Source organism: Cheilinus undulatus, linkage group 5, assembly GCF_018320785.1.
Source record: "Cheilinus undulatus linkage group 5, ASM1832078v1, whole genome shotgun sequence".
NCBI classification, from domain to species: Eukaryota; Metazoa; Chordata; class Actinopteri; order Labriformes; family Labridae; genus Cheilinus; species Cheilinus undulatus.
The window spans coordinates 50,731,018-50,743,258 of record NC_054869.1 but is presented as its reverse complement, the minus strand read 5'-3'; the positions used below and the strand labels follow the sequence as shown (position 1 = coordinate 50,743,258).

The following is a 12,241-nucleotide window of genomic DNA, read 5'->3' as shown; positions in this document are numbered from 1 at the left end:
TCTTTTTTAATCAATAAATGTGGTTTACTTTTGATAAAACTGCTGCTACACAAATGGAGTGTTGGCAAATGAAAAATTCATTTTTGCCTTTTTTTTTTTTTTGTTGCAATTTTAGCGTATAGTGTATATCCCATAGAAATAATGCAGTTGAAGTCCAAAACCTCCAGCAGGCCCAAGCACCACATTTTGACATTACCTCTTTCAACTTTCATGCCACTAGAGGGTTATCAGGACAAAATAAGAGAGATTTTAGTAAAAACTAGAAAAGCACTCGGCAAGCACAGACCTCCACCATTAGCCCTATCTCCCAACAGTAAAGAATCCTTTAAAAAAATTCCTGGATCCAGACAGTGATCCGGATCCCTCCCAAAATCGAATCACTTCTTTCTTATGCCATTTCTGACATTTCCTGAAAATTTCATCAAAATCCATCCATAACTTTTTGAGCTATGTTGCTAACAAACTAACTAAAAAACCCTGCCGATCACATATAATAATAATAATAATAACCTTTATTTATAAAGCACTTTTCAAAACAGACGTTACAAAGTGCTTTACAGCAGACAAGCACAGCAGAACAGATTACAACGACAACAACAACAACAAAAACAATTTTGTTTATGCACTAGGTAGGTGCATAAACCCCAACTAAAAGCAAAGACAAGCTGATAGTATCCAAACTAGTTACATTCAACCCCTACAAAAGTCAGGACAAGCCCTCCGGTAGAAATGTGTTTTTAAAAGTGACTTAAAGGAGAGTACAGAGTTAGCCGACCTGATTTCCTCAGGCAGCTCATTCCAGAGCTTTGGTGCCCGGACTGAAAATAACCTCCTTGACGGAGGTAAACAGTGTCCAAAACTAACACTCGTCACTCACCAATTACAGGTAGATTTTGTCTCCTGCTGGTAAATTTTTAAGACAACTCGCCACTCTGGCGAGTTATTTTTTTACCAGCGAAAAAATCATTTTTTTGTTACGGGAGAACGATGCTGGTATCGGCTGGTTTCCTGGCAGAGTAATGTGTATTTCAGCTGAGACGATCTTTGGTCACGTAAGTGCGTCAGTCATGACGTCATTCACAACGCGCTGAGGTGCATAGCTGGTTGTTACTGTACCCATACCTCCTTGCAGCGTTGCCAACTTAGCGACTTTATTTAGCGAGTTTTCAGACCCCTCTAGCGACTCTTTTTCAAAAAAGCGACTAGCGACAAATCTAGCGACTTTTTCTGGTGTTACTGGAGACTTTTGAAGACTCTGACATGAAAGCACGTATCTTTGTAGCGCCTCTCAGTGAGCAGCGGTTGCTGCCGTGGGCCCCTCCCCGTCCCAAAGCACTGACAGGCAGCCCACTCCTCATGCAGCAGTCCCTCTCAGCTGCGGTCAGAGTAGGAGATGCTCACGCCTCCATGTCCAGACAGATTAACCATGCTGTGAAGGCGCCTTGACAGTTTTTTCTATTGTCTCTTTTTGGTCCATTTAGATTGTTAATGAAGACTATATACAAAAAAAAAAAAACACAATTTGTTGTAGGCCCTTAAGTGGACCATAAGGTTCAAAACTAAACCAAACGTAAGAAAACTAAACTTCTAAGAAAAATAGAATAATAAATAAGTGATAAACCAAAAAATAAAATTTAAAGTAAGTGAAAAAGTTCGTTTTGGACCCTGGAGGTAAATATCCAGGCAAAATCCCCTCTTGTGCTAACCTTGCAAAGCAGATGGATATGCCCGTTTCCTTGTTTTTCACTGGTGAATCCATCTTGCAAAGCTCCCGTCTGAACCGCTTGGGCCCGGTTAGAAAGTGACAGGACCAATCAGCAACAAGGGGGCAGTACTTTCAGGCGCAGCAGAGTCGTGACGTAAATAAGCAGCAACAAGAGGCCGGTGCAATTACAGCGGAAGAGAGCTTAGCGTGGATGCTGCTAAAGCACCAGTTTTATCTATCGTTAAAAAAAGAACAAAGAACAGCAGTGAGTTGTTTTCTTTTCAAAAATGACAAAAGTCGAGTACTGACATGTCTAGAGTCGCCATGGTTCATGTTATTCCTCAGTAGCTATGTGCGCACTTTGATAGTGGCTACATCACGTGTTTTGTTGCTGTGATTGGCCCGTAAAGTTGTGACAGACAGAACGTTCATCCAATCACACTCCGAGTTTCTTTCAAATCCTCATCCCTTTCCCAAACACTTAGTACTGAAGGTTTTCCAGATGTATGTGTGAAACACATCCATTTGGCGTGTCAGGTTACAATTGGGCACAGTTTGGCACGATTTGGCACTACCTCTGCTATTTGAAAAATCTCAGGTATCAAACTTTTTTTACTCATATGCCATTATGGGTGGTCACTGCATCATGGAATTCTTTTTTTTCTCCCTCAACTCACCCTGACCTCCACATAGTTACCTTTCAAAGGAAGTGTTACAAAGAAACCAAAGTTTGACACCAAGAGGAGCAGATTTATTTTCAATGGCACAAAAAACAACACAAATAAAGTGCAGAAAACTAAAAGAAACAGTTGAAACAAATGGAAAGTGCACAAACATGACTAGAATTATCACTAGAGGCTGGGCTTTCAATTGAGACAATGTTTGTGTCTGTAGTACCAGGCACCATCCCATAGGGGGCGTAAGTGTCTGGCTACATAGCACTATGGCCACTTTGGAATGTGGTCATTGATTTGAGTCCTTTTTGAGTTGGATGTGGTGTAGGTAAACATGGTTTATTTGGGCTTGTAGCTGAGCTTCTGTTTAATTTAATGTGTAACATGACTGTTGTTGTGCAGAAAGAGTGCACAGAGCAAGTTTGTTTGGATCAAGCTAGCAGGACCAAATTTGGTCCCGCTAGGCGTAAGAGGTTTTGTTGGGCCCTAACTGGTGTCTGAAGCCTTGAGAGATAATAATTAGGATTTAGTTGTTTTAGCCTTAGAGGCATTATTTTTTGCAGTTACAGAAACACTGAACAAAAATCTACAAATGCAAAGATGGTGTGAAGTGTTCATGACTGCTACTCACATAAAGAATGGGGATAATGGAGGGGTCATCCCTACGAATGATGTTGGGAACGTATTCAGCCTTAGGGACTTTGGAGGATATCAGCTGTGGAATAAAGGGAACGTGTCAACACACCACAACACCTTCGAGAAGTCCATGCAGTCAGAGAGAAAGCTGATGGTCACTCACCATGATTTTAGGTGGAATGAAGTCGTCTCCCTCACAGGCGGCTCTCTCCATCTCCCTTTCATCCCCCCAGTCTGCGTCCTCATTCAGCCCCTCATCTAGTGTCCCTGAAGAGGACTGGAGCTCACCACCTGGCCCACACAGGCACAACACAGGAACAAAGGGAGAGATGAAAGGATAACCAACAAACAAGATTAGCCAGGAGGGTGCTTCACTGCAAAAGAGATGCACCTGTTCCTTTTTTTGTTCTGTTACAGGGGGAAGACGGAGATAAAATCAGACAGCACTAAACGATAACACAATAATGCTCTCTTTATGTGCCCAGCCACACACACATGGCTATGACACAGCAACAGCTCCATAATCAACAGGTGGAAAGATTAGAGATGATGTGGGGTTGGAATGGGAATAGAGATTACACAAAAGTGGGCTGAAAGTGGCAGCACTGGGGAGTATTTTTTGGATTTTATCTGTCATTGTTTTGGGTTGTTGTCATGTACAAACATTTTATTTGTCTTTATCTGCAGAAAGAAAGCATTTTTGTCTTCTTATATGTTGATAAAGGTATTTAAATCTTGAGAAATATTCTTGTATGGTGCATTTTGATCAGATAAAAATGGTGCTGTTAATTTGCAAATAATCACAAGTTAATGCAAGTTGTGAGATGAATTGCAAATCAAAAATTTCAATACGTTGACAGCCGTAATACATATGCCTGAAAAATGTTTTATTCTTCCTTTTACAGGTGGAAAGGCAGCGGAAAGATAATTATCTATTGAGATGAATATATTTCTATATAAAACAGAAGATTAATCTATTTAGGAAAGATAAAGACTTACTTAAAGCATTACCCATGTCAACATGAAGATAAAAACAGCTCTATAGGATATGGAAAACAGCTCTGAAAGACTGTAATGAAATGGCTCTGTGATAAATAAACTAGTCTGTGTTATGTATAACTCTGCATTGAATGCATTTGACATGTAGGACATAATTTAGAGTCAAATAAAAACACTTTTTAGAGTAAAAATAAATCTGAAAAACCTACTGTATAGACTGGGAACAAATGTATTGGTCAGAGTAAAGTTTCACTCATTTTGAGTTAAATTTACTCAAACTGAGAGCTTTGTGTGTGCACACAAACTGCAGAATTTTGCAAAAATACAGTGTATTCAGAGTTTTGTGTTGAAAGTTTTTTGTGTTTAAAGACTGAGAGTGTTAACTCACTGTCTCTGGAGTCGTGATATGAATCAGTCTTGACGGGGGTGGGGTCGCTCCATGAGCGGCTGAAACTCTTGGCTCGGCGGTCGGCGAAGGCTGATGCAGTGAGATAAAAGAAAGAATTACACATCACATCACACACTCCTCAAAGATTTATCATCCATGCACCGGTGGTTTGTTAGTAATGGAGTTCTGCATCCAACCAGCACCAACAAATACAGTCTACTTTAACATGTTTAACATAAATACATTAGATCAGTGGTTCTCAAATAGTGTGGCAAGGCACACTAGTGGGCCTTGAGACAAGTCTAGGTGTGCCTTGGAAATCTGGCTGGACCCCTGAATAAACCCAGAGAATGGACCCTCCCCAGTTGTGATTTATTGATGAGTGTGTGTGTTGGATCAGTAGCATTGGTGCTAGCATCCTGGCTAACAGTTACCTCATTTGGCAAGCTATTATTGAGTTGAAATTGGTGTTGAAATTAACATTATTTATGCTACTTTTAACCAAGTTAACCAATTTTTCTACCCATTTTGCCACTAATTTTGTCAACTTAAACCATTTTTGCTTCTTTTTTGCAATTTTGCAAATTTAAAAAAGGATCTGACCCATTTTTTTGCTACTGTTTTAGAACTTATTGCCACATTTAAGCCATTTTGCTACCTTTTTAATGATTGTTGCCTACTTTTGCTATTATTTAGACATTTTTTGCCAAATTTTTCATCACTTTTTACCATGTTTTAGTAGCTTAAACCCTTTTTTTGCCACTTTTCTGCCACTTGTAACCTATTTTTTGTCACCTTTTGACACTTTAAACCCATTTTGCCACCTTCTTGCTAATTTTCACTCACCTTGCCTTTGTTTGGCCACTTTTTTGCCTAATTTTACCCATTTTCTAATCACTTTCAAACCATTTTAACCACCTTTTTAAAACATTTAACCCTTTTGGCCACTTGTAACCCATTTTTGTCACTTTTTTGACACTTTCAAAATGTTTTGCAACTATTAACCAATTTTTTGGTGCCTTATGCCAATTGTTAACCATTTTGGACTTTGTCTTGCCACTTTTTACCCAATTTTGCCATGTTTTATCATCACTTTAACCAATTTTTGCCACCTTTCAGGCACCTTTAACCCCCAGTTGTCTGGGCCCCAGAAACCACTCCCCTTTATCCCCCCTTATGGGCCCCCTTGACTGTTACATTATTTAAAAAGTCTATTTTGCATTGATATGAATATGGTGTGCCTTGAGATTCTGACTTAACCTTAGGTGTGCCTTGGGCGAAAACAAGTCTGAAAACCATTGCATTAGATCATGGATGCAGAGCTGTAAGCATTCATGCATACTGGCTCAAAATTCTACTGTTTAAAGAGTGTAATGCATATCCACCTTTTGCATGATGTTATCCCACCCCATCACAAACTACAGTAATCTACATATTCAACCATGGTTATCTCCTGCTGAGTGGTGGGGTTTACTTGCAGGCAAGGCTAATACAGTCCTGCACTGTGTGCCAAAAGACATGGAAAGAAGGCAGAAAGGGGTCACAGCCTAGACCTGAAGAACTGTTATCAAAGAATACCCCATCATGATGAAAGCTATCTACCTCCTTCAACTGTTGCCTAGCAACTTCAGTGAGGATTCTTTCTTATTGGTTGATAGTGGAAATGTTTTTTTTAAGACTATTACTAACATCTCTTAACTTCATGACAATCTACTTAAAGGGAATTAAATAAATTAACCCACAAGCTTTGCAGGAAAATCAAATCAAATGTCAGAGATACAGCAAACACACTTGAGTGATGACGCTCATTCAATTCATCAGTGTTAGATACAAATGATTTTCAGAAAACAATCAATAAAACGAGAAGGACACAGGCATTTTTCTCATGCAGATGTGCAAATTCAAAGGCACTCTCATACATCAACACAGACTCATAATGACCCGACTACTGACATCACATAAGACATCACCATCAACATGGATTTATGCCCAGTATTACTGTCATGCACTGTTCACTACAAATGCAACAAACACAACATACAGTAAGCACACATGCACACAAACTGAAGGATAGACTTACTCTGGACCTTCACTCTGCGACTGCCCACCATCCTGAGGTGTTTGCGGAAATTTCTACCGTTTCAGGGGGAAGACAGAGACATCAAGAATGAGGAGCAGAACAATTTAACAGAGCCAGAGAACAAAAAAAAAAACACATCAAAATTCAACACATATACGAATAAATTTACTTTTAAGTACACACTAGTGCTGTCCAGACAAGAAAGAATCACAGAAATAGAGTATCGCCTGTTGGATTGTACTCTGCTTTTAACCCTGATAAATCTCAGTTTAGTCCAGGTTCACACAAACAGTATAAATCTACACAACATCTGAGGAGCCAGATGCAGTAAATTCTTATAGACACAATGGAAAAATTAGGAAACCTCCATTGGAGACAAAAGAGCAGGCACTGTGTACCTCTGATTGAATTTAGGTGAACAACGTCAGCATAGAAAATTCTGAAACTTCCATGCACTGTTGAGTCAAGTTAAGGTTATAATTCTATTAGGCTCTAGTTCAGTGTTACTCAACCCTGCTCAACCAAAGAGCCAAACTGTTGAAAAATACTGTTGCAAGAGCCACAATCTAGGTGGTGAAAAGTGGGTTAAAGGGGCAATTAAAATAAGTTAAAGCTAGCAAAATAGGTGAAAAACCTGAAAAAAGTGGCCAAAAATGGGTGAACAGGGGTGAAATAGGCAGAAAATGGCAAAAACTGGGTGAAAAGTAACAAAAAAATGCGGGAAAAAAATGGCAGAAATGAGTGAGACATGACAAAAAATGACTTACAGGTGGATATAATGGTAAAAAAGCAGCAAAAAGGTGGCAAGTGAAGTAAAAAGTGACTAAAATTGGCACAAAGCATTAAAAAGGTGGGGGCAAATGAATGTAAAGTGATTAAAAGTTGCAATGACATAAAAATTCAAAACCATAACTTTAAGTCATAATTGTGAGATGTAAATTAGAAAACATGAAATGAAAACATGAATTTCTTTTTCCACATTCCTAGCTTTATATTAAATTATTTTAACTCTTTACTCTTCCTAATTCTTATGACTTCACAAAGATATTTTCAATCATCAAGGTTAAGTTTACATTTTTCTACTGGAGGAAATCTGCAGACCTCATACTGGTGGGCCAGTTCTAATAAAAATATGATCTTGTGGGCCGGGTATATCTGCACTATGGGCCAGATTTGGCCCCCGGGCCTTGAGTTTGACACCCCTGGGTTAAAGGAATGGCACAAATGAATCTAACTGCAAAAAGCGCACAGACTTTTTTTTTATAAATGTAAATATTTTGAAAACCATAAGTCAAAGAAGATTGATTTTTTTTTTCACTTTTTTTGTCCCCAAGAGATGGGAGAACAAGTCTGTGCAGAGAAAAGGCTTCGTCACTATTGTTTACTGTATGTTATCGACAAAAATCTCAGAGTTTCAAATTCCGATTTCCTTTTCCTTTGTCTTTAGAGTCCTAAAACTTTTTTCAAAATTCAAGTGGCATTACTGTAGTAGATGTATTCTTAAAGCCCAGGTTGTCCTGAAAAAAAAGATGTTTAGAGCTTGACTGTGCACCACAGGGCTGATGTTTTATCCGCTTTTTAAGACAAAAAGTTCAGATGAGACGTGATGGTGAAAAAAATAGCTGTGAGCTCTAAGGGTTAAACGTGAACCTTATATAATGTGTATTTATTATATATTTAAAATGAGAGAATACAAAATTAAACATCCTCACTCTTGAAAGTCTCCCTAGTAAAGGTGCCAAACAACAGCCATCAAACTGCCTCACACTACAGTGGAGGTTTTAGATTGTCGGTAAAATTCAAACTGCCTCCTATTTATTAGTCTTCCTCCTTTTTTAAATACCCAACTCTTTCTAACGAATAATGCATTCAAAAAAAGGATAAAAATGTGACATGTTGACACTGATTGCAGATCTGTGAAGGCGGAGCCTAAAACAGAGGGATGACTCAGAAGGAGGCAGATCCTTCAGTCAGCAGGGTTTTATTTCCATTCTGAGTGACGAGAGCTTTTAATATCTCTGAAAACCCACACAGTAAGGTTCATCAAGTGTGTGTGTGATAAGGAGTGTGTGCTATCTCACCGACCCTTGCACTCTTGCTGTGACCTTTCCAAACTGTTTGCAAAAGAAACGTCCCGCTCATTCAGACATGAATAATTCAATTTGTGAAACTAACTGAGGTGTGGCGTTCTCTCAAAGGCTTGCTTTCTAAAAGTGTGTGACATCCATCTTTGTTCACGAATACACACACTAAATTATACTCCCACTCACACAAACTCTTTCAAACATCACATGGCGTATCTGAGCTTTGTTGAAAGGGAGTTCTACTGCCAAATATCGATCGCTCTGTTGACTTTAAGCACCTGCTGCAGGGCGTTGTGATTCTGGCATGTACTGATGGACCCCACTTTTAAACGTCAGTGTTCAGTATGAAACATTGATTACGCCTGAGGGCCACGGCCTCTGGACGTCAAACACACCCTCAACCAAGTGATGGCGATGACCGTTCTGCCAGCAGGAGCATGGCAACTATTTATGACCCGTGTAGAAACATAAATCAGTTTCCAATTATGTAAGAGGGAAGCCCTGAGAGGCGAATCAGAACAAAAACTACTGAAATGATAGTCATATAATTTTACTTTTTTCCCCTTTGAAAGATAGGAATACAGTTTTCCTCATTCCTATTCTCTAAACCAGGGGTCCTCAACCATTTCAGCCCACAACCCCCAAAATAAAGGTACCAGAGACCGGGACCACCCCCCCGTACCTGGAGTTGGTTGAACACAGCCATGCATATTCAAGAATAGTGAAGACATGAGGGGGAATAAAGGGGGAGGTTTCTGGGACCCAGCTAAACTGGGTTCCCATTGGGTCAGCAAAATCAGGGTCCATTGTAAAGTTAAGCTGTGGCATCCATAATTTATATCTAACCAGAAAAAATAACCACTCTTCTCAAAGAAATAAATATCTTTGCAATCATTTGTGTAGTAAATAAAATGGGTTAATAATGGCAAAAAAAAATGTCGGAAAAGGTGGTGAAATTGGATTTTAAAAGAAGCAGAAATTGGTTAAAAGTAGCAATTACTAGATAAAAATGGAAAAATGGGCATATATAGTGGAAAAGGGAGTTATAAAGTGTCTAAAATGGCTTTAAATTGGCAAAAATGGGTGGAAATTAGGTGAAATAGGATGTAAATTTGATATAAACGGCAAAAAAGTTGACTGAGAAAGAAGAAGTATGCAGATATTGGCAGAAATTGGTGAAACTGGCAAATATGGGCATATCAGATCGTGAGATGTGGTTAGAGTGGGAAAAATTGAGTGTAGAAACTGGTAAAAAAGGGTTAATAGTGGCAATAATGGACAAACAGAGGCAACATTAGGCTTAAGTGGCAAGAATTGGTTTAGAAGTGGCAAAAACAGGCAGAAAAAGTGGTGGAAAGGGTTTAAAATTGACGAAAATAGGTGTTAAAATTGGTGGAGAAAATGATGAAAAGGGTTAGAATTTGGCTAAATTGGTGTTAGGTGGCAACAGTGTAATTTAAAAAATATTCTTAGTTTTTTCAGGGATTCTGGAGACCCCCCTTTCAGTGATCACTGAGAGGGGGTCTCCGGATGCCTTTAAAAAAACTAAGAATATTTTTGCATTACACTGTTGCCACTTACACCAACTTTTCCCAATTTTAACCCATTTTCATCACTTTTTTCCCACTAATTTGACCAAGTTTAACACATTTTTGCAACTTAAAAGCCATTTTTTGTTCATTGTAAACCCTTTCCACCACTTTTTTCTGCCTGTTTTTGTCACTTCTAAACCCATTCTTGCCACTCTGCCTATTTTTGGCAGATTATTGCCAATATTAACCCCTCTTTATCACTTTTTACACCAAATTTCACAATTTCATATGCCAATTTTTGCCATTTTAACCAATTTCTGCCTCAGCAGACCCTTTTTTGCCACTTTGACCCATTTTGCAGTTTTTTGGTCATTTTTTGCCACTTTTATTTGATTTTTGGCTCTTCTAACCCATTTCTGATACTTTTAAAATCCAGTTTAACCACCTTTCCCGTCTTTTTTTGTGAATATTAAACCCTTTTTTGCGATTTTTAATGTATTTTAAATTCTGTTTTTAACAAAAGGATTACCATTTTAAGAGGGCTACTACTGCACAAATGAATGAAAAAGATATTTGTTTCTTTGATAAGAGTGGTTATGATTCAGGTTAAATATGAAATACCACAGCTTAACTTTATAATGGACCATGATTTTGCTGGTCCCCAGAAACCTCCCCCTTATCCCCCTCATGTCTGTACATGACTATTCTTGAATGTGCATGGCTGTGATCAGCCACCTTCAGGTACAGCAGGGTCCCCGGTCTCTGGCACCTTTATTTTAGGGGGTCGCGGGCTGAAAAATTTGAGGACCACTGGTTTAGACGAGTAGCATTACTAACACTGTAACACATAGGATAATCTCACCATCATGCACTTATTCCACGAGTGCATGATGATGCTGGTTATCACACAGGGGTTGCGTTGCTGTGTGATTAGGAAATTGCACAGGGGGAGGGTTTAGCACCGCACAGGACAGGACACGACAGGCTGGGGAATGATACCTCTCCATCATGGTGGCTGCATCCTGCTCTCTTTTCCGCCTCTTTCTTTCAGCAATGCCTCGAAAAGCCCTGCCAGGACGTCAAAGCATTTAGTGGTTTTGTGGGGAAGTAGATTTTTTTCTTTCAGTGGTACCTGAACTAACACAGAAATTTACTGTCTGAACCCAAACTGACCTAAGGGGTAAAATCACACAAATACTGTATCTGAAGTAGAGGTTCAGCATAGAGCTGCAGATTTATCCAGAGGGATCAAAACCATGGTAGTTGTTGTCATTGCTTACTTGTGCTGGTTGAATATTTCTTTTTGATCTGCAATTAATATTCATGAAATTCCCTGGTGGCCAAACTGAATTCAGTAAAAGGATCTAACTTGCTTTTGCCTCACAGACACAAGAATAAATTCAGACTTCTTATGAATCTGCATCATGATGCTATTCTATTTATCCTGTTACCATGTTTACTGCTATCTAACAAAACAAAACTGTGTTTAATGTCGCCACTGCCAGAGATTCTCACACCTTCAGTCTAAGAAGCTGTGGGAGCCTAAACTAGCCAAAGCTGGGCGTGCACTATGTGATTTCAAGCAGACTCTTTCACAGGCATGGTGGGGTGTGTGTGTGTGTGTGTGTGTGTGAAATTCAGCTCACACCGCGTGACCGAATGGTTAACGACACACCAGTGTTCAGGGTTTATGTGCTCAGACTGTACAGTCTGACAATCCTGAGTGCTCACACTGTACGAGTGAAGCTGGGATGAACTGTGACAAATGTCAGTGAGGTTTCCTTTAAAGCAGTAATACTCAACGCATGGCTCTTTTTGTGATGATTTGTGGCTCTTTTACATCTGAATTTGAAATATCTGTCCCCTAGAAAATCTTAAAGGGAAACGTTGACCTTTGAAATTAATTTTTTTGTCACCTCTCACCAATTTCTGCCAGTTTTCTCCCCATTTTTATCACTTTTCACCACATTTTTGCTCTCTAATGCCCCTATTCACCCTTTTTTTTTGCCACTTTTTGACCATTTAAGCTACCTTTTGCCATCAAATGCCAATTTTTTTCCCATTTTTTCCACCCATTGCTACTTTGTGCCCATTTTAGTCACATTTCACTCATTTTTTTGGCCACATTTTTGCCACTTTTTAT

General features: G+C 39.1%; 1 protein-coding gene across 1 annotated transcript in view; it reads right to left on the bottom strand.

Annotated features, from left to right (window-relative positions):
• nsmfb (NMDA receptor synaptonuclear signaling and neuronal migration factor b) overlaps window positions 1–12,241 on the bottom strand; it is a 64,298-nt gene that overhangs the window by 13,618 nt on the left and 38,439 nt on the right. Inside the window, exons 6-9 of the mRNA XM_041788165.1 lie at window positions 6,483–6,535; window positions 4,403–4,492; window positions 3,179–3,306; window positions 3,011–3,094 (exon numbers count right to left, since the gene is read on the bottom strand). Of these exons, the coding sequence (XP_041644099.1) occupies window positions 3,011–3,094; window positions 3,179–3,306; window positions 4,403–4,492; window positions 6,483–6,535 (355 nt within the window). The remainder of the gene's footprint in view (window positions 1–3,010; window positions 3,095–3,178; window positions 3,307–4,402; window positions 4,493–6,482; window positions 6,536–12,241) is intronic.